The sequence below is a fragment of the Chiloscyllium punctatum genome, chromosome 15 (genome assembly GCF_047496795.1).
Source record: "Chiloscyllium punctatum isolate Juve2018m chromosome 15, sChiPun1.3, whole genome shotgun sequence".
In the NCBI taxonomy this organism is placed as follows: Eukaryota; Metazoa; Chordata; class Chondrichthyes; order Orectolobiformes; family Hemiscylliidae; genus Chiloscyllium; species Chiloscyllium punctatum.
Genome location: NC_092753.1, coordinates 26,044,757 through 26,070,548, shown reverse-complemented (window position 1 = coordinate 26,070,548; position 25,792 = coordinate 26,044,757). Strand labels below are relative to the sequence as shown.

General features: G+C 43.1%; 1 protein-coding gene across 3 annotated transcripts in view; it reads right to left on the bottom strand.

The window, feature by feature from the left end:
- The window catches only part of vwa8 (von Willebrand factor A domain containing 8), a 353,830-nt gene that overhangs the window by 139,736 nt on the left and 188,302 nt on the right, over nt 1-25,792 (bottom strand). For 2 of the 3 annotated variants that reach the window (XM_072584806.1, XM_072584804.1), the window contains exons 23-25: nt 24,662-24,797; nt 23,246-23,365; nt 13,266-13,471 (exon numbers count right to left, since the gene is read on the bottom strand). In XM_072584806.1, the coding sequence (XP_072440907.1) occupies nt 13,266-13,471; nt 23,246-23,365; nt 24,662-24,797 (462 nt within the window). The remainder of the gene's footprint in view (nt 1-13,265; nt 13,472-23,245; nt 23,366-24,661; nt 24,798-25,792) is intronic. The other variant, XM_072584805.1, reaches the window with a different exon arrangement.

The following is a 25,792-nucleotide window of genomic DNA, read 5'->3' as shown; positions in this document are numbered from 1 at the left end:
TTCCAAAAGGAATTGATTTTCTTCAAGCATTTAGCAATGTAAGTGTCGGAATTTTCCACCCTACCCCTCAAGCCTCTTAGGCTATTCAAACTGTTGATCCTTATCAAATCCTTATCCTTGCCAACCAATTTCTCAGTCTGAGATTTAAAAGTTCCAATTAAATTGCCATCTATGGCCTTTCAGGACACCAAGTTCAAAAATTTCACTGCCCTTTATATGAAAAAGTGCTTCCTGATTTCTATTCTAAATGGCCAAGTTCTTACGTTAAGATTATGATCCCTTGTTTTGGACTCCAACACAGGAAATAGTACCTTCTTTCAATTTGATCTATCAAACGTTTTCAAAATTCTGAAACACAATCAGCTCACTCACTCCACAATATTATAAACTCCAGGAACTACAGGACAAATTTACACAACATATCCTCACAACTTAAATGCTGAGGCCCAGTATCAGGTTGCTGGCAGTGAGCTATGTGTAATGTCTAACGTCTAATGCTTGAAACTGTTTGCTCTTGTGGATGAAACTAAAACTAGGGGTCATTGTTTCAAAACAAGGTGTTCAATGTTTTCAACTCAAATATTCACACATCTTGCTGTTCAGCCACCTGGGAGTCAATTACATAACTGTTGATAGGCATGAAGCCTCCTTCATTGGTAAAAAATAGTTACTGGTCCACAGACCAATCAGCGATTTATTGTCAGCCAAATCTCCATTAACACACAGTTCCCCAACTCCCCAGTTTCTTGAAAAGTAGGTTGCCACACCTGTTTGAACAATCAGCAGTGTAAATATCATGTAGAGTGGGGGCCAGGTACTTTGCTTTTAAACAGTGTAGTAGTTCTCTAATATCATAGAGTTTTAAAACAGTTACTTTCCCATTTCAGTCCACAACTAAAAATATTGAAAAATCATTAGTCTTGATTAGGAGTAGTCAAGGAGCTTTGTGAGTGGGAATTCTTTGATGAAGTGACCAGGAAGGTTAAAGAGGGCACGACAATAGACATGGTCTGTATGGATTTCTGTAAGACCTCTGATAAGATGGTAGGCTGCTCTGGAAGGTTAGATTGCATGGAATCCAGAGGGAGCGGCAAATTGGATACAAAATTGGCTTGATGGTAGGAAGCAGAGGGTAATAGTGGAAGGATGCTTGTCGGAGTGGACTAGTGAACACCTCAGGGGTTGGTACTGTGCCCATTACTGTTTGTTATTTATATCAATGATTTGGATAAGAATGTACAAAGCATGATTAGGAGGGTTGCTGACGACACTAAAATATCATGGACAGTGAGGAAGGTTTCAGAAATTGCAACAGGACCTTGATCAGCTGGGGAACTAAGCTGAGAAATGGCAAATGGAGATTCATACAGATAGGTGTGAGGTGTGAGGTCTTGCGTTTTGAAAAGTCAAACCAAGGTAGGAGTTTCAAGTTGAATGGTAAAGCCTGAAGGAGTGTAGTGGAATAGCGGGATCTTGGAGTTCAGGTTCTCTGAAAGTGGAGTCACAGGTAAATAGGGCAGTGAAGCAGGTTTTTGGCCCACTCGCCTTCATCAGTCAAGGCACTGAGTAAAGAAGTTGAGAAATTATGTTGCAGTTAGACAGGACATTGGTGAGGCCACACTGGGAGTATTATATTTAGTTGTAGTCACCTCATTATAGGAAGGATGTTACTAAACTGGAAAGAGTGCAGAAGAAACTTATAAGGATGTTGATTGGACTTAATGGTCTGAGTTATAGGGAGAGGTTGGAGAAGCTAGGATCATTTTCTTTAGTGCGTAGGAGAGTGAGGGGGGACCTCACAGAAGTGTCTAAGATTATGAGAGGCATGGATAGGGTAAATGCATTTAGTCTTTTTCCCCAAGGTTCGGGATTCAAGGACTAGAGGGCATCAGTTTAAGGTGAGAGGGGAAAGAATAAAAGGGAACCTGACGGGCAACGTTTTTCTTTTACACAGAGTGTGGTACCCGCATGGAATGAGCTACCAGCAGAAGTGGTTGAGGTGGGCACGTTAACATTTAAAAGGCATTTGGTCAAATACAATGATAAGAAACGATTAGAAAGATATGGGTCAAGTGTAGGGAAATGGGGTTAGCTTGGGTGGACAATTTGGTCGGCATGGACCACTTTGGCCAAAGGAACTGTCTCTGTGCTGTAGGACATGATGACTCTAGGACACTCTGACTCTATGACCTCGTCTAATATTTTAGGTCACATCACCAACAGAGCTTTCATGCCCTCAGTCTCCCTTTTAAAGTTTAAAATACTAGTCTCAGACTCACTCTTTTCCCTTTCAAACTGGATATAAAATTCTATCATATTATGATTGTTGTTGCCTTGAAGTGTTTTTACACTCAGCTGCAGAAAGTACAGAAAAACTTCAGCTTTCTTCTCAAGAACTACAAGAGACAAAAAGCATTAAAGATATTACATAAGGAACTATGTAGGGTCAGACTAAGAGGGAATGCAATCAGGTGGGCGGCACGGTGGCACAGTGGTTAGCACTGCTGCCTCACAGCACCAGAGACCCGGGTTCAATTCCCGCCGCAGGCGACTGACTGTGTGGAGTTTGCACGTTCTCCCCGTGTCTACGTGGGTTTCCTCCGGGTGCTCCGGTTTCCTCCCACAGTCCAAAGATGTGCAGGTCAGGTGAATTAGCCGTAGTGTTAGGTAAGGGGTAAATGTAAGGGGTTGCGCTTCGGCGGGTCGGTGTGGACTTGTTGGGCCGAAGGGCCTGTTTCCACACTGTAAAGTAATCTAATCTAATCAGGTTTACAGTGCATGCATACGAACATATTAGATCAGAAGACATAGGAACAGAATTAGGCCATTCTACCCACTGAGTATGCTCCGCCATACAATCGTGGCTGATATATTTCCCCATACACACAGAGGGTAATAAGTAAGACTGGCGAGCTGCAGGTGATACGATGTTCCAGCAATAATAAAGACCTGGCTCAAAAAATATTCAAGTACAGTGTATAATGATTACAGGAAGATATAGTAGGAGTGATGGCAGTATTGATTAAGGAGCATAATAAAGTGCCAGAGAGAATGGATTTTTCAGAGGGATTAATGGCAGAATCTACTTAAGGGGAGCTAAGAAAAAGGGCAAGTGCATTTCTGGGTGCATTCCACAGATACCAAACGGAGGACAGGATGTTACAGAAGAACACATTTGCAAGGAAATTACAAAAAGATGCAAAGATTTTGATATTTGCCAACATGTTGACTTTAATTATCTGAATGTAGACTCATACAAATTGTGGAAAAGATGCAAAGGGCTGGGGAGGGAATTTCTGAAATGTGTTCAGGACAGTTTTCTACAGGAGTGCTTCTTTCCCAATGAGAAAGGAGGCATTGGTGGATCTACTTCTGTGGAATAAGGTTGCTCAAGTGGATTAAGTGTCTGCAGGGGGACATTTAGGGGACAGTGATCACCATACCATTCTATGGATAAGGATAATGACCAATCCAGAAAATAAAATAATTTATTTTCGGAGGGTCAATTTTTAATGGGGTGAAATTGGGAAATTGGAATCAAAGATTATGGGGAAAAAACTATTACGGAACTGCCTTTAAAGAGAAGATGGTTCGGGTTCAGCCAAGATACGATTCCAGAAGGAGGAAAGGTGGAATAAACAAAACCAGAATTTCCTGGATAACACAATAGGAAGAAAGAGTAAGATGATTCAGGAAAAGGGTGTTTATGACAGAAATCAGGGATAATACAACCAAGAAGCAAGCTGCATTTCATAAGTTCAGATGGGAAATGGAGAAAATATTGGAGAGGCAAAGAGACAATATGAGATAATATTGGTAGCGAGCAGAAAAGGGAATCCAAAATCTTTGACAGAAACATAAATAATTAAACGAAGGTCAGCAGAGAACTGGGGTCCATCAGAAGTCAAAAGGGAATTTATCCATAGAGGCAGAAGGTATGGTTGAAGATGGAAATTAAGTTAAACTAGGAAGAGTGCAGAAAAGTTTTGCTGGAGATGCTACCTGGATTGGAAGTTTGAGATATAAGGAGAGGCTGGGTGAGCTGGTACTTTTTTCCCTGCAGCATAGGAGACTGAAGGGTGACCTCATAGAGGTTTATAAAATCATGAGAGGCATAGATAAAGTAGATAGCCAACAGCTTTTCCCATGGTAAGGGAGTCAAAAACGGACAGCAGAGGCTTACGGTGAGAGAGGGGAGATACAAAAGGAGCCAGAGGAGCAATCTTTTTCATACAGAGGGTGGTGAGTGTCTGGATCAGGCTACCAGAGGTAGTTGTGGAAGAGAGTACAATCTTGTCATTTAAAAAACATTTGGACAGGTGTACGAATTGGATACATGATGAGATATGGACCGTATGCAGGCAAATGGGACCAGATTAGAACATAGAACAGTACAGCACAGTACAGATACATCCTTTGGCCCTCAGTGTTGTGCCAACCTCTTATCCTACTCTAAGATAACTTACATACCCTTCATTTTACGATCATCCATGTGCCTATCCAAGAGTCTCTTAAATGTCCCTGATGTCTCTGACTCTCCTAACACTCTGGCAGTGCAGTCCATGCACCCACCATTCTCTGTGTAAAGAACCTACCTCTGACATCTCCCCAAACCTTCCTCCAATCACCTTAAAATTATGTCCCTTCATGATAAACCTGGGAAAAAAGTCTCTGGTTATCCACTCTACTTATGCCTCTCATCTTTCTTCATTCCAATGAGAAAAACCCTAGCTTCCTCAACCTTTCTTCATAAGACAGGCCCTCTAATCCAGGCAGCATCTTGGTAAATCTTCTCTGCACCCTCTCGAAAGCTTCCACTTCCTTCCTATAATGAGGTGACCAAAACAGAACACAATATTCCAAGTGTAGTCTATCCAGGGCTTTATAGAGCTGCAGCATAACCTTGCAGCTCTTAGACTCAATCCCCCTGCTCATGAAAGCCAGCACACCATAAGCCTTCTTAACAACTCTATCAACTTGGGTGGCAATTTTGAGGGATCGATAGACATAGACCCCAACATCCCTCTGTTCCTCCACAATGCCAAGAATTTTGCCTTTAACCCCGTAGTTTGTATTAAATTAGACCTTCCAAAATGAATCACTTCACACTTTTCCAGATTGGGCTTTATCTGCCACTCCTCAGCCCAGCTCTGCATCCTGTCAATGTCCCTTTGCAACCGATAATAGCCCTCCATACTGTCCACAAAGCCACCAACCTTAGTGTCATTGGCAAACTCACTAACCCACCCTTTCGCTTCCTCATCCAAGTCATTAATAAAAATTACAAAGAGCACAGGTCCAAAAGCAGATTCCTGCAGAACACCAGCGGTCACTGAGCTCCAGGCTGAATACTTTTCATCAACGACCACCCTCTGTTTTCTATGGGCTAGCCAATTCTCTATCCAGACAACTAAATTGCTCTGTAACTCTTGCCTCCTTACTTTCTGATTGAGCTTACCTTATCAAACACCTTGCTAAAATCCACCTTCATCAATGTGTTTTGTCATATGCTCAAAGAATTTAATAAGGTTTGTGAGGCATGACCTGCTGTCAGCCGTGCTGACTATCTCCGATCAAGCTATGCTTTTCCAAATAATCATAAATTCTATCTCTCAGAATCCTTTCCAATAACTTTCCCACCACAGACGTAAGACTGACTGGTCTGAAATCCCCTGGGTTATCCTTATTCCATTTCTTGAATATTTGCCACCCTCCAATCATCTGGAACTAGTCCAGTGGACAGTGAGGACGTAAAGATCATTCTCAAATGTGCAGGAATCTCTTCCCTTGCTTCCCATAGTAACTGTGGGTATATCCCGTCTGGCCCTGCGGACTCATTTATTCTCATGTTTTTCAAAATATCCAGCACATCCTCATTCTTCACGCTAGTCTGTTTGAGCATATCAGCCTGTTTCACACTGTCCTCACAAACGACATTGGTGAACACTGAAGAAAAGTATTCATTAAGGACGTCCCCTACCTCCTCTGACTCCAGGCACAAATTCCCTCCACTATACCTGATCGGCCCTATCCTCACTCTGGCCATCCTCTTGTTCCTCACATAAGTGTAGAACACATCGAGGTTTTCCTTAATCCTACCTCCCAAGGTTTTTTTAATGCCCCCTTCTAGCTCTAAGTCCATCCTTCAGTTCCTTCCTGGCTGCCTTGAAACCATCAGAGCCCTGTCTGATCCTTGCTTTCTCAACCTTAAGTAAGCTTCCTTCTTCCTCTTGACCAGATTTTCCACATCTCTTGTCATCCAAGATTCCTTCACCGTACCATCCCTTCCTTGCCTCAGTGGGACAAACCTACCGAGCACTGTCAGCAAGTGCTCCCTATACAACCTCCACATTTCTGTCATGCATTTCCCTGAGAATATCTGCTCCCAATTTATGCTCTACAGTTCCTGCCTAATAGCATTGTAATTCCCCCTCCCTCAATTAAATACTTTCCCGTACCATCTGCTCCTACCTCTCTCCATGACTGTAGTAAAGATCAGGGAGTTGTGATCACTATCTCCGAAATGCTGTTCTACCAAGAGGTCTGACACGTGATCTGGTTCGATGCCAAGCACCAAATCCAATATGGCCTCACTTCAAGACAGCCTATCTACATACTGAGTTAAGAATCCTTCCTGGGCACACCTGAAAAGGTCTGGTCCATTCAAACTATTTGCACTAAGGAAGTTCCAATCAATATTCGGGAAGTTGAAGTCACCTATGACAACAACTTCCCAGACAGATTAATTGTGAAAACTGAGCAGCATGAACAAGGTGGACTGAAGAGACTGTGTCGATGCTGTAAACATCTATGACTCAATAGCTAATGAATTCTTTCACCAAGGAAGAATTGGTGTCAAAGCCACAGTGAAGGAGGAATTGTTGAGACAGCAGATGGGGTAAATGTTGATAAACATGAATACCTGCTTGTACTTAAAAGCTGGCTCAGTGAATTGTATAAAACTAAAGAATCATGGCTGATCCAATGTTCCTCATATCCACTTTGCTGCCCTTTCTCCCTTAACCCTTGACGTAAGGGCCAACATTCCATAATTGTTCCTGATTACCTGCTGTACCCAGGTGCTAGCTTTCTATATTTTTTGCACAGGTACCCCCCAGTCTCTTTGTGCTACATCTTTCTGTAGTTTTTATGCATCTAAATAATATTCTTTCCTTTTATTGTCTGTTCCAAAATGAACAACGTCACATTTTTCCACATTGTACTCCATTTGTCAACTTTTTGCCCACTTACTTAACCCATCAAAATCTCTCTAAACTGTTAGCACCCATTCTCTCTTTCCAGCTATTTTTGTGCTGTCTACAAATTTGGCTACAGTCCATTCGCTTTTTTCAACCAAATACTGAAAAGTTGCAGACCGAACAATGATCCCTGTGAAAACCTCACTGGTCATGATTTGTCAAAGTGAAAAATAAACCCGTACCCCACTCACTGTTTCCTACCTATGAACCAATTCTCAATCCATGCCAATATACTACCTCGATTATCATGGGCTCTTTTATTAATTAACCCTTTGTGATGTACTTTGATTAATGCCTTCTGGAACAAAGACAGTACAGTACAGGTACAGGCTCTTTTATCAGCAAGCCTGTGCCAACACATGATGCCTTACTAAACTAAAAACATTTGGGCTCTATGTGGTCTGCATCCCTCTAACCTCATATCTGCCAAGATGCCTCTTAAATGCTGCTATTGTATCTGCTTCTCTCACTTTCTCTCAGTGGATTCCAGGCATTTATTATCTCGTGTAAAAACTTGCCTCTCACATTTCCTGTACACTTAGATCTTTTTACTTTAAATCCTATATCCCTTAGTAATTTCTACCCTGGTAAAAAGACTCTGACTGTCCATTCTATCCACACCTTTCATAGTTTCGCAAACTTTTACAGGTCACCCCTCAGCTTCTGACATTCAAGTGAAAACAAACCAAGTTTGTCAAATCTCTTATAACTAATACCCTCTAGACCAGGAAACATCCCAACAAGCCAGTTCTGTACTCTCTCCAAATCCTTCCCATCCTTCTGGTAGTGTAGTGACTAGAACTGTTCACAATACTCCAAATGTGGCCTAACTAAAGTTCCACATAGCTGCAACAAGACTTACCAATTTTTATACTCTATGTTCCAACCAATGAAGGCAAGCATGCCATACATCTTCTTGACCAACATCTTGTCTTCTATTGTCACTTTCAGGGAACTGCAGACATATACACCTAGATCCCACTGTATGTTAACGTTTTTAAGGGTTCTGTCCTAAGTAGGCCCAAATACAATACATCGACTGGTTCCTCTTTGGTTGAGACTTCCTCAAAAAACTCAAATAAATTAGTTAGACCCGGTTTCTCTTTCATGAGCCATGTTGACTCTGCTTGATTACAGCACTGCTCAAGCAGTGAGACAATATGGGCAGAGCTCAGAAATAGGAAGGGTACGGTAACAATGTTGGGATTGTATTACAGGTCTCCCAAAAGTGAATGCGAGAGAGATCATGGAAAGATGTAGTAGCAACAGGGTGGTGGTGATAGGAGATTTTAATTTTCCCAACTTTGATTGGGATTCACATAGTGTTAAAGGTCTATAAGGAGCAGAATTTGTAAGGACCATCCAGGAAGGTTTTCTAGAGCAGTATGTAAATAGTCCAACTCGGGAAGGGGCCATACTGGACCTGGTGTTGAATGAGCCCAGCCAGGTGATTAAAGTTTCAGTAGAGGTTTCCTTTGGGAATAGTGATCACAATTCCTTAAGTTTTAGAATACTTATGGAGAAAGACAAGAGTGGTCCGAAAGGAAGAGTGCGAAATTGAGGGAAGGCCAACACCTACACCAAAGTTCGGTAGGAGTTGAAGAATGTAGATTGGGAGTAGCTGTTTGAAGGTAAATCCACATTTGATATGTGGGAGGCTTTTAGAGGGAGGTTGATTAGAGTGCAGGAGAGACATGTTCCTGTGAAAATGGGGGATTGAAATGGCAAGATTAGGGAACCATGGATGACAGGTGAAATTGAGAGACAAGCTAAGGGAAAAAAGGATTCATTCATAAGGTCTAGGCGACTGAAGACAGACGAAGCTGTGGAAGAATATCACAAACGTAGGACCAATCAGAAACGAGGAAAGGGGTCATGAGATATCCTTAGCGAGCAGGGTTAAGGAAAATCCCAAAGCCTTTTATTCATATATAAGGAGCAAGAAGGTAACTAGAGAAAGAGTTGGCCCACTCAATGACAAAGGGGGAAAGATATGCATGGAGTCAGAGAAAACGGGTGAAATTCTTAATGAGTACTTTGCATCGGTATTCACTGAGGTCAGAGACATGGCGGATGTTTAGGTTAGGAACAGATCTTTAATTACTCTAGGTCAAGTTGGCATAAGGGGGGAGGAAGTGCTGTGTATTCTAAAAGGCATTAAGGTGGACAAGACCCCAAGTCGAGATGGTATCTATCCCAGGTTACTGAGGGAAGCGAAAAAGGAAACAGCTGGGCTTTAACAGTTATCTTTGCAGCATCCTTGAACACTGAGGAGGTCCCAGAGGACTGGAGAACTGCTAATGTTATCCCCTTGTTTAAGAAGGGTAGCAGGGATAATCCAGGAAATTACAGACCTGTGAGCCTGATGTCAGTGGTAGGGAAGCTACTGGAGAAAATACTAAGGGATAGAATATATACCCATTTGGAAGAGAATGGGCTTATCAGTGAAAGGCAGCAGGTTTTGTGCAGGGAAGGTCATGTCTTACACAAAGCTAATAGAATTCTTTGAAGAGGTGACAAAGTTGATTGATGAGGGAAGGGATTTAGATGTCTTATACATGGATTTCAGTAAGGTGTTTGATAAGATTCCCTATGGCAGGCTGATGAAGAAAGTGAAGTCACATGGGGTTTAGGGTGTACTAGCTAGATGGATAGAGAACTGGCTGAGCAACAGGAGACAGAGGGTAATAATGGAAGGGAGCTTCTCAAAATGGAGAACTGTGACCAGTGGTGTTCCACAGGGATCTGTGCTGGGACCACTGGTGCTTGTGATATACATAAATGATTTAGAGGAAGGTGTAGGTTGCCTCATTAGCAAGTTTGGATTAGCGGTGCTGGAAGAGCACAGCAGTTCAGGCAGCATCCAACGAGCAGCTGCAGACACATGAATGGGCAGGGAGCAAAGGGATATAGATCCTTAGAAAATAGACAGCAGGTTTAGATACAGGATCTGGATCCGCGCAGGCTTGGAGGGCCAAAGGACATGTTCCTGTGCGGGAAGGTTCTTTGTTCTTTCTTTGTATAATATATCAAATGTTCTGCAGAAACATCCTTAATATTTGATTCCAATTTGGACGGCACGGTGGCACAGTGGTTAGCACTGCTGCCTCACAGCACCAGAGACCCGGGTTCATTTCCTGCCTCAGGCGACTGACTGTGTGGAGTTTGCACATTCTCCCCATGTCTGCGTGGGTTTCCTCCGGGTGCTCGGGTTTCCTCCCACAGTCCAAAAATGTGCAGGTCAGGTGAATTGGCCACACTAAATTGCCCGTAGTGTTAGGTGTAGGGGAATGGGCCTGGGTGGGTTCAGTGTATATACGTGGAAAGTTCTTCGTGCAGAGGGTGGTGGGTGCCGGGAATGTGCTGCCAGGAGAGGTGGTAGGGGTGGGAACGAAAGCGTCATTTAAGATATATCTAGATAGACACATGAATGGGCAGGGAGCAAAGGGATATAGATCCTTAGAAAATAGGCAGCAGGTTTAGATACAGGATCTGGATCAGCGCAGGCTTGGAGGGCCAAAGGACATGTTCCTGTGCTGTAAGGTTCTTTGTTCTTTCTTTGTATGATATATCAAATGTTCTGCAGAAACATCCTTAATATTTGATTCCAATTTGGACGGCACAGTGGCACAGTGGTTAGCACTGCTGCCTCACAGCGCCAGAGACCTGGGTTCATTTCCCGCCTCAGGCGACTGACTGTGTGGAGTTTGCACATTCTCCCCATGTCTGCGTGGGTTTCCTCCGGGTGCTCGGGTTTCCTCCCACAGTCCAAAAATGTGCAGGTCAGGTGAATTGGCCATGCTAAATTGCCCGTAGTGTTAGGTGTAGGGGAATGGGCCTGGGTGGTTTCAGCTTTGGCGGGTCGTGTGGACTTGTTGGGCCGAAGGGCCTGTTTCCACACTGTAAGTAATCTAATCTAATCTAATCAATACTTTTCCAACAATAGCTTGTAGTTAGCTGCTTTTTGCTTCACTCCCTTTGTGAATGGGGTATTGTATTAGCAATTTTCTAACCCATTGGAACTTCTGCAGAATCCCAGGACTTTTGGAAACTTACATATAACACATCCACCATCTCTGGAGCTACCTCTTTTGGGATCATCAGGAGGAGGGAACTGCTTTGCCTTTAGCCCCATTAGTTTGTCTAATATGACTTCTGTAATGATGGTGATGGTACCTAATTCCTTCCCCAGATTCTTTAGTATTAATGGAATGTTCAAAGTATCTTCCATTGTAAAGACTGATGCAAAATATCTGTTTAACTACTCTGCCATTTCTTTATTCCCCAAATTCATTTTGTAAGGGGTCTATATTCGCTTTGACCTTGCTCTTCCTTTTTATACATTTATAGAAACCTTTCTTGTCAGTTTTCATATTTCTTGCTACTTTGCCCTCATAATTTATTTTCTCTGTCTTTAATGTCTTTTTAGTCCTCCTTTGCTGGATTCTCAACTAATCCCAGTCTCCAGCCTCCTTACCCCCTTGGCCTGATACTGATGAGATAAACCTAGAATATTAACACGCATTCAACAAAGGAACAAGAACCAAAAGTCAATTAAAATAAACAAAACGTTGAAATTAAAGTAGGTGTGGCTCAAAAACCTGCCAATCATGTTTGGGAGTATTCTGGCATGCAGCTGGATGAAAGGAAAAATATATACCATTGATTGTTGTGGAGGGAAAGAAGACAGTACTTTAAATCAGGAAGGGAGGGGAAGGAAATGGAAGGGGATAGAGGATGGGAGAGGATAGAAAGGAGGAGGAGAAAGGAAGGAATGGGGAAAGTGGAGATGGGGAGACAAAGGAGGAGTGGAGTGCATGAGGGGAGGGGAAAGACAGAAGCTAAAGGAGGGAGGGAAGAGGGAGTAAAGGGAAGTCCATAGAAGGGAAGCCTTGCATTTATTTAGTGATTTTCACATGCACCAACCATCTTAAAACATTTTGTAGCTGATTTCAGTTATAGTTATTGTTGCAATGTAGGAAATGCAGCAGCAAATTGATGTACAACAAATTCCCACAAACAGCAATACAATTACCAGACAATTTGATTGTGAGAGACTCATTGAGGGATAAATATTATAAACAAAGAAACATAGCAATTTGGTGCAAGGTAGGCCATTCATCCCCTCAGTATGACCATCCAATTCAGTATCCTATTTCCATTTTCTCCCATTCTCTTTGAACTCTTTAAATATAATCCCTGAGAATTATATTTAACTCTTTCTTGAAATTTGACCTCAACCACTTTCTGTGGTTGAGATTTCCACAGGCTTACCTGTGAAAGAAGTTGAGAGGTGACCTGAGAGGTAAATAAAATAATGAGGGGTACAGATACGGTGAATGGCAGATGGCTTTTCCCTAGGATGAGGAATTTCAAGACTAGATGGCATATCCTTAAGGTGAGAAGAGAAAGATTTAAAAAAGACATGAGGGGCGATTTGTTTTCACACAAACAGTGGGTCATGTATGGAATCTACTTCCAGAGGGAGTGGTAGATGTGGATACAATTAGAATGTTTGAAAGACACTGAGATAAGCACATGAATAAGAAATGTTTGGCCAAGCACAGGCAGGTGGGCTGGTTGACATTATTCCGGTTGGCGTCGACTGGTTGGAACTGAAGGGTCTGTTTCCATGCTCTATGCTTCGCTGACTCCACCACTCTCTGGTGAAGATATTTCTCAACTCAGAAGAGGAATTATTTGAGGCATCACAACCTTGCATTTCTTTGAAATGAAGCCACAGGTCTTTTATATCCATTTGAGAGGAAGTTGGCATCTCAGATTAACATTTAGTTTGAAAAATAGCATTGCAGCTCTCCTTCAGTACTGTACTGGAGTACCAGCTTAAAGTTTTGGACCCAAGAACTGTAGAAGAACAGTATTAGAAAACAATGACTAAAGCTCTCAGACGTCTGAAAAGTTTCTGGTTTGTTAAATTAGAAAGAATGTTTAAAGCCAGACAGGTCCTGCACAAGGTTAAACTAGTATTCACCTGAGCTCACATACCTGGAGATGTTTTACAATGTTAACAACCTCCCTTGTTGAATAAGGGTAGGTTATTATTCCTTGATCAGCCATATTCCTCAACTCGCCAAAGGCAGACACAAGCTTTTGAAGGACTGACTCTGGCACATCAGGGCCATACTGCCGAAGCATGGCAAGCTCAGATCGGGGCTTGGGGTTATCAACTGCATTGCAGCTAAAAATATCACCTGTTGAAAAAGGAAATAAAACACAGAACATAGAATAGTACTGCACAGGAACAGTCCTTTCGGCCCACCATAATTGTACTAACCATGATGCCATTCTCAATGAATTTCAACTGCCTGCACATAGTCCGTACCCCCTTATTCTCTGCCTTTTCACGTGTCTGTCCAAATGCAGCTTAAATATTGCTATTATATCTGCTTCTACCACCTCCTGTGACAGCACATCCCAGGCATCCATATCCTCTGTGTAAAACATTTGTCTCGTACATCTCCTTTAAATTTTTCCCCTCTCACTTTAGTCTATGCCCCCTAACATCAGGCTTAAAATAACTTAATACATCAAATTGTTTGGAAGCAACTGGAAAAAATCCACTTATACAAATTGCACTTTTGAGAAATAATCTTATAGGTTCCTCACCCAATGAGAAGTCTTGCCAGTTTGATTGTGGTATCTGAACTGGTCGTCTATATCACCTACCTTACGTTCCCAAATGCAATAGTGGCCTCACAAAATTATTCCTACAGGACTCATGTTATTTCATATATTCATTCATCTTAAAGTGTAGTGATTATCACATAGCAACCAGAGTGCACTAGTTTGATGTAAAGGATGAATTCCAAACTGGAAACAGTAGCTCCACTACATCCATCGCAGAGATGAACACAGCTCATAACCTGAAATCTCTACAATGTTAATAATTGAGAGCCACTGCATCAATGGAACAGCACGGTACAAATATTGGCTGTACTCTATTTATAGGCATCACTGAGGTGCAACACAGCCATCTAATAACTCAGTTAAAAAAGGGTTTTTTTTTGAAATTTTTTTTAAACTAATAGGATGTGGGGGTCACTGGTTGGACCATTATGTATTACTCATTCCTAATTGGCTGGAGAAAGTGATAGTAGGCTGCCTTCTCAAACTGCTGCAGTTCTTGAATTTTGAGGTGTCAGGACACCCACAGTGCTGTTAGGGGGGGAATTTCAGGATTTTGACCAAGTGACCCAATGGTGATATAGTTCCAAATAGTTCTCTATGAGTGCCTCATAGAGAAACAGACCCTTCAGTCCAACTCATTCACGGTGACAAGATATCCTAACCTAATCTAGTTCCTTTTGTCAGCACGTGGTCCATGTCCGTCTAAATCTTTCCTATTCATATCCCCATCCAGATGCCTTTTAAATGCTGTAATTGCAACACCTTCCACCACTTCATCTGGCCGCTTATTCCATATACGCATCACCCTCTGTGTGAAGAAATTGTCCCTGAGGTTCCTTTCAAATTTTTCCCCTCTCACCCTGTAGTACTGGACTCCCCCATCCCAGGGAAAATATTTTGTCTATTTATCCTATCCATGCCTCTCATGATTTTATAAACCTCTGTAAGGTCACCCCTCAGCCTCTGATGCTCCAGGGAAAACAGCCCCAGCCTATTCAGCCTCTCCCTGTAGCTCAAATCTTCCAAATCTGGCAACATCCCTGTAAATCTTTTCTGAACCCTTTCGAGTTTCACAACATCCCAATTCCACGCAATATTCCAAAAGTGGCCGAACCAATGTCCTCTACAGGTGCAACATAACCTTCAAACTTCTGTACTCAATACTCTGACCAATAAAGGAAAGCATACCAAACGCCTTCTTCACTATCCTGTCTACCTGCGACTCCACTTTCAAGGAGCTATGAACCTGCACTCCAAGGTCTCTGTGTTCAGCAACACTCCCAGGACCTTACCACGAAGTCTATAAGTCCTGCTCTGATTTGCCATTCCAAAATGCAGCATCACACATTTATCTAAATTAAACTCCACCTGCCACTCCTCAGTCCATTGGCCCATCTGATCGAGATCCCGCTGTACTTTCTTTGCTGTCCACTACACCTCCAATTTTGGTGTCATCTGCAAACTGACTAACTGTACTTCCTATGTTCACCGTCAAATCATTTATATAAATGACAAAAAGCAGTGGACCTAGCACTGATCCTTGTGGCAAACTGGTGCACACATCATGGACCAAATGACCTCCTTCTGCACCAAAATGATTCTGTGATCTTCCTGAAACTTTGGGACTTGACAGGCAAGATGCTGAGAAAATATGTAATCTTGTGGGAGTGACCATAATGGAGGAAATAGGTTAAAAATAATGGGTCTCCCAAAAAGATGGAGATGATTTTTATTTATTTCAGTGAGATATTAGACCATAGAACAATACAGTACAATACTGGTCTTGGGCCCTCAACATTTCACTGATCTATGAAACCGATCTGAAGTCCATCCAGGCGAAAGTGCGGACTGTAGATGCTGGAAACCAGAGTTTAGATAAGCGTGGTGCTGGAAAAGCACAGCAGGTCAGGCAGCATCCAAGGAGCCAGAAAATCGACGTTTTGGGCAAAAGCCCTTCACCTGCACATCCACCAAAGTCATTTATTGTATCCGTTGCTCCCGATGCAGTCTCCTCTACATTGAGGAGACTGGATGCATCCTCACAGAGCGCTTTAGGGAACATCTCCAGGACACCCGGACAAATCAACCACACCGCCCCGTGGCCCAACATTTCAACTCCCCCTCCCACTCTGCCGAGGACATGCAGGTCCTGGGCCTCCTTCACCGCCGCTCCCTCACCACCCGACGCCTAGAGGAAGAACGCCTCATCTTCTGCCTTGGAACACTTCAACCCCAGGGCATCAATGTGCACTTCAACAGTTTCCTCATTTCCCCACCCCCCCACCTTACCCCAGTTCCAATCTTCCAGCTCAGCACCATCCTCATGACCTGTCCTACCTGCCAATCTCCCTTCCCACCTATCCACTCCACCCTCCCCTCTGACCGATCACCTTCATCCCCACCTCCATCCACCCATTGTACTCTTTGCTATCTTCTCCCCAGCCCCACCCACCCATTCCTGCCATTTATCTCTCCACGCTGGAGACTCCATGCCTCGATTGCTGATGAAGGGCTTTTGCCCAAAACGTCAATTTTCCTGCTCCTCAGATGCTGCCAGACCTGCTGTGTTTTTCCAGCACCACTCTAATCTAAACCCCTGAAGTCCATCTATCCTATACTACTCCAAATTCATCCATATATTTATCCAGTGACCAGTTAAATGCCCTTAAGGTTGGCCAGTGTACAACTGGTGCAGGCAGGGCATTCCACGCCCTTGCTACGATCTGAGTCAAGAAACTACCTCTGACATCTGTCTTATTTCTATCACCCCTCAATTTAAAGCTATGTCCCCTCATGCTAGCCATTGTCATCCAAGGAAAAAGGCTCTCACTGTCCACCCTATCTAATCCTCTTATATATCTCTATTCGATCATCTCTTAACCTTCTTCTGTCTAATGAAAACAGCCTCAAGTCCCTCAGCCTTTCCTCAGAAAACCGTTCCTCCATACCGGGCAACATCCTGGTAAATCTCCTCTGCACCCTTTCCAGTGCTTCCTGTAATGTGTTGACCAGAATGGTACCCAATACTCCAAGTCTGTATTTGGCCTCCCCAGTGCAGAGATGCTCATTTTGTTTCCTTTTGTTCGCAGAAAGAATCATAGTCTGTGGAATTCTATGCCCCAGAGAATAATCAAGGCAGAGTCACTGAACGTGCTTCAGACTGATTTAGACAGATCATTGACTGACAATGGAGTCAAAGGGTTTGGGGACAGAAAGTGGAGGCCAAATTCAGATCTTTCAAAGTCTTAACAAATTGTGCAATACGCTCAAGGTGCCAAGGGTTCGGTCTTACTCCTATATATATAATATGTGAACCAATACAGACTTGGAATATAAATAACATCAGCTTCTAATTATTTTAAGACCCTGGAGTAGAAGCCATCAGATCCTGAGTATTTATTAATCTACAGTCTCATTGCTGCTCCATTACCATTTTCATTTAGTTGTGTTAAATACTTAAGCTTCAAATTCTGAGTTATTATTAGTTTTCCTCATATCATGAAAAGGTACTTCATCAACAGAAAATGCTGAAACAGTTAAAAAGGTCAGTGCATCTGTGCAGGGAGGGCAAGAAAGTTAATGTTTCAGGTCTCTGACAGAATGGAGCTGTTCTGCAAAGTGGTCACACAGTCCGTATTTGGTCTCCCCATGCAGAGGTGCTCATCATGTTGCCTTTCCTTTGCACTTTACAGTACAGATGTTTTGCTTTTCTTCTTACAGTCAGCCAGCACTTATTCTTGACACATCTTTTGTTTCTTTATTTCTGTTCGTGCCCCATCACTATTCCTATCATCCCTGGAAGACTAACTCACGCAATCACAGACCTCCCTTTTGCCTTTATGCCACCTAATTCTTGCTCAAAATGCATTCCATTTCTAATTTTTTCCAGTTTGAATAAAGAACCTGAAATATTAATTTTGTTTTCTCCCTGCACAGATGATACAAGATTTGCTGAGTTCTTCCAGCATATTCTATTTTTATTTCTGAGTTCCAGCATCTGCAGCACTCTGCTTTTCAAACCTTGCCCTTGATTGTTTTTTGATTCATTCTTTATGTTTCTCCTTCATCTCCTGAAAGAATGACCTGAATTCTTGGCTGAAACCTAAGATGCAATGGAGCAGAAGCTACCCTTCATCTGGTTACCTAGATGGTGTCTGTTTAGTGGGCCATTCTGTTACAGGACATCACAAGTGAGCTAATTTGGTTCATCATCGAATGACTGGATATTCAAATTTCCAGCAGGAGCTAAGAGACATTTATCAGGAGTTCAAACTTGCTGTACACTTTTACAGGAAATAAGTGCATTTATAGAAATCAGAAGAGTCGGTCATGGACCCCTGAGAGCCCACTGCAAAATACAATTAGATCATGGCTCATCTTCAGTTTTAACATCACACTCCTCCCACATCCTCACATCCCTTCAGTGGAAGTCCACAGAACAAGAAAGGGTTAAACTGGACTTAATCAGATCAGGGAACACATAATGGGGCTTGATTAGATCAGGGATGAGTTCTTAGCAGATAAACAAAAAGCAAATAATAACATTTTGCATTGCTAAAACATAATGGGAGAAAGTGAGGACTGCAGATGCTGGAGGTCAGAGTCAAAAAGTGTGGCGCTGGAAAAGTACAGCTGGTCAAGCAGCATCTGAGGAGCAGGAGTGTCAACATTTTGAGCATAAGCTCTTCATCAGGAATCATGCTTGAAAAGTCAGTTCTCCTGCTCCTCGGATGCTGCCTGACCGGCTGTGCTTTTCGAGCACCACACTAAAACATAATGGGACTTGATCAGATCAGATTTGAGTTCTAAGCAGCTACTTACAGGGCAAGAACAGTGGTTTTGTATTGCTAAATGGGGAACTGATTATTGAGGGAATGTGGGACCTTTAAAATGATTGAAGGTGAACAGTAGGGAGCAACAGCAATATTAGTTTCATGTGATGTGAAGCACTTGAATCATGGTTCATGGTGAAAGCACTTTAGTAAATAACAGGGGGTAATGGCAGAGATTAGTTTCAAATGCCATTGCTACAGAACTTGAAATTGCTATAGAAATTAACATTGCTATAGAAAATAACATTGCTATAGACAGAACAATTACAGTTACACCCAAAACCACAGAAAGCACAAGGTACTAAGAATGTGATCTGTGATCAGACAGGTAGCAGCAGCCTTAGACCACCTGTGAAGTTTTCACAACTTTGCGATTGTCTTGAACCATCCATGTAACTGACACACATCTGCATCAAAAACTTAAAGACAACATTGTGGAGTTCCTGGGCCTGGTTATTCCTATTATTGGGAAAACGAGGACTCAACATTCTCTCAGAGTCCAGAACTATTGATCACTGTCTTGAAAGTACTGAACTAAGCCCCAGTAGTACAAAATTCCAGAGAATCACAATGTTCAATGAAGGCATTTCTCTTCCTTTCAGTCCTAATTGGTCCACTCTCATTTTCTGAGACAAAATCCCTTAATACCAAGCTCTCCAACCAGGGAAAAGCCTCTCAGCAATGCTCTGCCAAACCTTCTCAGAAACTTCTGGTTTCAATAAGATCATCTCTCATTTTTCACAAGATGTATTAGTCAACTCAACTTCTTCTCTCTCATTCCAAGAACTAATGTACTTAGCCTGTCATATCTGTGATGGTTTTCCAAATTATTTATGTATTTAGTAAGTCTGTTAGCACCTTATTTAAATTACAATATCATTGTGTCTATTGTTGAGGGAGACACATTAATCTCAGCCATACTTTTTTACTAAATATAATTATAAAAACTGCATGACATCTTTCTCATCTCTCAGAATATTTTGTTGTTCCTTTTTGCAGCTCTCCTGACTCTTTATGTGACCTGATCTGAATATGATGATTCCTAAGATACTGAGGGAAGGAAGGTGAAAATAGCAGATGTTGTAGCCATAATATTTAATTGCCTTTCAATAAAGGAATGTTGGCAGAGGACTGGGGTGCTTGTAAATGTTTAGAAAAAAGGAGCAGAGTAAACCTGGGAAGTCTAGGTCTGCAGGCCAGACAGCCAGAATGGGGAAACATGATCTGTGATAAATAAAGAGCCATTTGCAAAAAAAAAATCAATTAAAAATGACAATCAAACTAAATTTGTTAAAGACTGTCAGATGTTGTTTGCGTTGACTTTCAATAGACATTTAATAAAATTGTGCAAAGTGTATTTGTTAGTCGAACTGAAACCAATGGGACCGAAGAGGCAACCACTGTTTGAATAAAAAACGTATAATGACAGAAAGCAGAGTGATAGTGAGCGGTTGTTTATCAGACTGGTTGGACAAAGACAGAAGTGTCCCCAAGGATCAGTATTAGATATCAATGCCTTAGCATGGGTGTATAGGAGATGCACCAGATTTATTCCAGAGATGAAGGAATTCAGTTGTATAAAATATTGGAGAAGTTGGATTTGACCTATTTATAACAGAAGTGTTTAAAGTGATGATTTAATAGGACAAAGTGAGGACTGCAGATGCTGGAGATCAGAGCTGAAAATGTGTTGCTGGAAAAGCGCAACAGGTCAGGCAGCATCCAAGGAGCAGGAGAATCGGCGTTTCGGGCATGAGCCCTTCTTCTGGAATAAGGAAAGTGTGTCCAGCAGGCTAAGATAAAAGGTAGGGAGGAGGGACTTGGGGGAGGGGCGTTGGAAATGCGATAGGTGGAAGGAGGTTAAGGTGAGGGTGATAGGCCGGAGTGGGGGTGGGGGCGGAGAGGTCAGGAAGAAGATTGCAGGTTAGGAAGGTGGTGCTGAGTTCGAGGGTTGGGACTGAGACATGGTTGGGGGCAGGGGAAATGAGGAAACTGGAGAAATCTGAGTTCATCCCTTGTGGTTGGAGGGTGCCTAGGTGGAAGATGAGGTGCTCTTCCTCCAGCCGTCAAATTGCTATGGTCTGGCGATGGAGGAGTCCAAGGACCTGCATGTCCTTGGTGGAGTGGGAGGGGGAGTTGAAGTGTTGAGCCATGGGTGGTTGGGTTGGTTGGTCCGGGTGTGGTTGGGTTGGTTGGTCCGGGTGTGGTTGGGTTGGTTAGTCCGGGTGTCCCAGAGGTGTTCTCTAAAACGTTACGCAAGTAGGCGGCCTGTCTCCCCAATACAGAGGAGGCCACATCGGGTGCAGCGGATGCAGTAAATGATGTGTGTGAAGGTGCAGGTGAATTTGTGGTGGATATGGAAGGATCCCTTGGGGCCTTGGAGGGAAATAGGGGGGGAGGTGTGGGCGCAAGTTTTGCATTTCTTGCGGTTGCAGGGGAAGGTGCCGGGAGTGGAGGTTGGGTTGGTGGGGGGTGTGGACCTGACAAGGGAGTCACGGAGGGAGTGGTCTTTTTGGAACGCTGATAGGGGAGGGGAGGGAAATATATCCCTGGTGGTGGGGTCCGTTTGGAGGTGGTGGAAATGACGACAGATGATATGATGTATATGGAGGTTGGTGGGGTGGTGGGTGAGGACCAGTGGGGTTCTGTCCTGGTGGCGATTGGAGGGGCAGGACTCAAGGTCAAAGGAGCGGGAAGTGGAGGAGATGCGGTGGATAGCATCGTCAACCATGTCTGGGGGGAAATTGTGGTCTTTGAAGAAAGAGGCCATCTGGGTTGTTCGGTATTGGAACTGGTCCTCCTGGGAGCAGATGCGGCGGAGACGAAGGAATTGGGAATATGGGATGGCGTTTTTACAGGGGGCAGGATGGGAGGAGGTATAGTCTAGGTAGCTGTGGGAGTCGGTCGGTTTATAGTAAATGTCCGTGTTGATTCGGTCGCCCGAGAAAGAAATGGAGAGGTCGAGGAAGGGGAGGAAGGAGTCTGAGACGGTCCAGGTAAATTTGAGGTTGGGGTGGAAGGTGTTAGTAAAGTGGATGAACTGTTCAACCTCCTCGTGGGAGCAAGAGGAAGCGCCGATACAGTCATCGATCTAGTGGAGGAAAAGGTGGGGGGTGGTGCCAATGTAGCTGCGGAAGATGGACTGTTCCACAAATCCGACGAAGAGGCAGGCATAGCTGGGGCCCATGCGGGTGCCCATGGCTACTCCTTTGGTTTGGAGGAAGTGGGAGAATTGGAAAGAGAAGTTGTTCAGGGTGAGGACCAGTTCAGTCAGTCGAAGGAGGGGGTCAGTGGAAGGGTACTGGTTGGTTCGGCGGGAAAGGAAGAAGCGGAGGGCTTTGAGTCTTCCCGCTGGAGGAAGAGCACCTCATCTTCCGCCTAGGCACCCTCCAACCACAAGGGATGAACTCCGATTTCTCCAGTTTCCTCATTTCCTCTCCCCCCACCTTGTCTCAGTCCCAGCCCTCGAACTCAGCACCACCTTCCTAACCTGCAATCTTCTTCCTGACCTCTCCGCCCCCACCCCCATTCCGGCCTATCACCCTCACCTTAACCTCCTTCCACCTATTGCATTTCCAACGCCCCTCCCCCAAGTCCCTCCTCCCTATCTTTTATCTTAGCCTGCTTGGCACACTTTCCTTATTCCTGAAGAAGGGCTCATGTCCGAAACGTCGATTCTCCTGCTCCTTGGATGCTGCTTGATGATTCAATAGACCAGCTCAAAATTACAAAAAGTTTTAATGGAGAAGAACTAAATAAACTGCTTCCACTGGAGGGAGAATCAATAGCCAGATTGAAGATAATTGATGAAAAAATCAGTAGGGTGATGAGGAGAAATATATTTCAGCAGCAGATTACGATGATCTGGAATGCACTGCCAGAAAAAGCAAATTCAACAGTAACTTTCCGAATGGAATTGGGTAATATCATCAAAAAGCAATTTCTCATCTTGCACTCTGATGGTATTTGTAAAGGGGACTGCTTCAAGCTATTGTGAAATAGGTTTTGGCCTTGCAAGTTAAATAAATGGGCAGCACGGTGGCTCAGTGGTTAGCACTGCTGCCTCAAAGCGCTTGGGACTCAGGTTCGATTCCAGTCTCGGGTGACTGTCTGTGTGGAGTTTGCATATTCGTGGTTTCCCTGTGGGCTTCCTCCCACAGTCCAAACATGTGCAGGCTCGGTGAATTGGCCATACTAAATTGCCCATAATATCCAGGGATGTGTAGGTTATGTGCGTTAGACAGGGAAAATGTAGAATAATAGGGATAATCTTCGGAGAGTTGGTGTGGACTAGTTGGGCCAAATGACCTTTTTCAACACTGTAGGGATTCTATGATTCGATGAACGGATACAAAATGCTGCTTCAAGTACTGATACTTATATCTGAATTTTCTACCTTAATAAAACGTTAGAATGATAGTTCCAATCTAACTGTTCAGTGAAATCACTTATACCAAAACAATTCTAAATAAATATGGCTGAGTAATTCATAGTGAAAGAACTTACCCAGCGCACCAAAGAAATCATTACCCAAGAAAGGAAAGCCTGGCCTGTTAGCCAGCACAATCATTCGGAAATCTGGATGAACAACTATCACATTTGGTCTTCTTTCAGCACTGGTGGGATCTGAAATGTCAGCATGTAATCTGTCACATTACTCAGTACAGTGCATCACATAATGAGTAGAACTTCTGTCAGTCACACAGCATCCAATTTACTGTTTTCCTTAAGTGCACATTATTAAGTGAAACTGCACAGTAAGAAAGATCTGGTCCTTCTGTTGGGGTTTTACTTTTAAATCAAGGAAGTAGCCAGCTCCCCAGTCATTCCCACACTCTCTGGGTCAAAAGTTATAGAGTTGAAAATGTGGCAGGGGACAGTGCGTGAAGAGGGAAAGTCATCGAGTTTACACCTTTGGCACAATATCCCACAGGAATGTCAGACTGGGGTGGGATTCTTAAGCCAGTCTCAACCGCACTTAGAGAATCTCAGAACAATTAGAGCAGAGAAACAGGCTACCTTTCCTCAGGGGTCAACTCTTTATGCTTTAGTGAAGCCTCCTGTACCTACAGAGCATTATAATGGAGCAAAGAGGTGCAGTGAGGCAGAGAGGTTTAGTTCAGGACATTAAGATGTTAATATTCAAACATGGTCACTAATGGTGATGGAATTAAGATTGCTGATGCCCGATTGACCTGAATTTGTACAGCATGGTGGTCGAAAGTGGTTGTGGAAAAGAAAATTATAGGGATGGGCAAGACCATGGAACAAGTTGAAAGAAAATTGGATAAACGCAAAAAAGTACAGTTCCTGGAAAGTTGATACAAGCACAGAGATCACTGGAGAAACTCAACATTGCAGCAGAATCTGTGGAGAAAGAAACAAAGTTAACATTTCAAGTCCAGTATGACTCTTCTTCAGAACTGAACAAAACAGCACTTTCTGTGTGTGTACAGGAAATTTGGAAGGGGTAAGCAACTCGACATGGGACATTCGCAATTACAAACGGTGCTGAATATTGTGCAGTCATCAGGGATGATATGATCCCCTGTGGTGAGGGTTGGGAGACATTGATGAAGTGACTGAAGGTGGCTTAGACCTAGAACACTATCCTAAGGAACTCCTGCAGAGATATCCTAGAGCTGAGATGCTTGATGACCAACAGCCATAACCATTGTTCTTTGTGCTAGACAGACAGCAAACTACCTCAAGTGAGAAATAACATGAGTATGATGGTCAAACGACACATTGCCAGGCAATTAAATGGACAGACCAGGGTGAGATTTAGAGATAAGGTCAACATTGAAGAATATAAATTTAGTTTAAACTGAATTAATAAAATATATGCATGCAGACGTTTTGAATTATTCAGAATTTATTGTTTTTGTGTATACCCATTTAAAACAAAGCTCTGATACTTGCCGACAACAATACGCCTTCCATCAGAGAGGATCATTTCACCACTTTCCACTAATGTTTTCAGGATACAGGTGACATTGGTTGGTGCCTTGTCAGCCTCGTCAATGACCAGGATGTGTCCCAATTTAACAGCTTTGACCTGAGAATAGAGGAAACAAGCCATTTCTCTCTTTAATAACGTTATATTCGTAGATAATGTCTGCATTAACACAGAGACACTGGAGAAGACGCAAAAATAATTTACAAGAAATGAAATCAGATCTGAGAGTTTATAATTACTGGGAAAGACTATACAGGCTGAAGCTCTTTTATCCAGGAAAAAGATTGTGAACTGCCTGATAAAAGTTTTGTTCAATGTAGGAACAGGTTCAATAGGCCAATGGAGAGAAGATGTTTCCACAAACTGGGAGAACAGAACTGGGAATCAGAGATGTGTGTGGGCTCTTGTCTGTACCCATTTGGATAAGCTGTTTGGTCAAGGCAACTCATGACCTGAAAGAGAAGGATGGCAAGATGTTTCTTGTCAGGGCCTTATAAAAAAAGTGTCTGCAAAGTCTGCTCTCAATATTGCATACACAACCTCCATCTCTATCAAGAGAAAATCTGATCATATTGCTTTGAGATTGAATAGCATTACCATCACTGGATCGCCTGCTATTGTGGGGTTCCTACTAACCAAAAAGTGAAGTGCATTAGCTACACAATACAGCAGGTACAAGAGCAGGTTAGAGGCTGGGACTTCTGCAGTGAGTGACTCACCTTCTGTCTCCCATAGCCTGTCCAATATCCACCAAGGCACAAGTTAGTAGTGTAGTGGAATACTCTTCATCTGCCGGGATGGATGTGACTCCTCTATAACATCCAAGAAGTTTGACATTTATCAAGTCAAAGCAGCTCACTTGATTGGTTTTCAATCCAACACCTTCAACATTCACTTCCCTCCTCCACTGACAGCAATGTGCACCATCTATAATATGCACTGCAGTAACTCATCAAAACTCCTTCAATAACAATGTTGACCTCTATTTTCTAGAAGGACAAGTGCAGCAGATGCTTAGCCATACCCCCACCTTCAATATTCCCTCCAAGCCACACGCTCAGTGGTTAGTACTGCTTCCTCACAGCGTCAGGGAT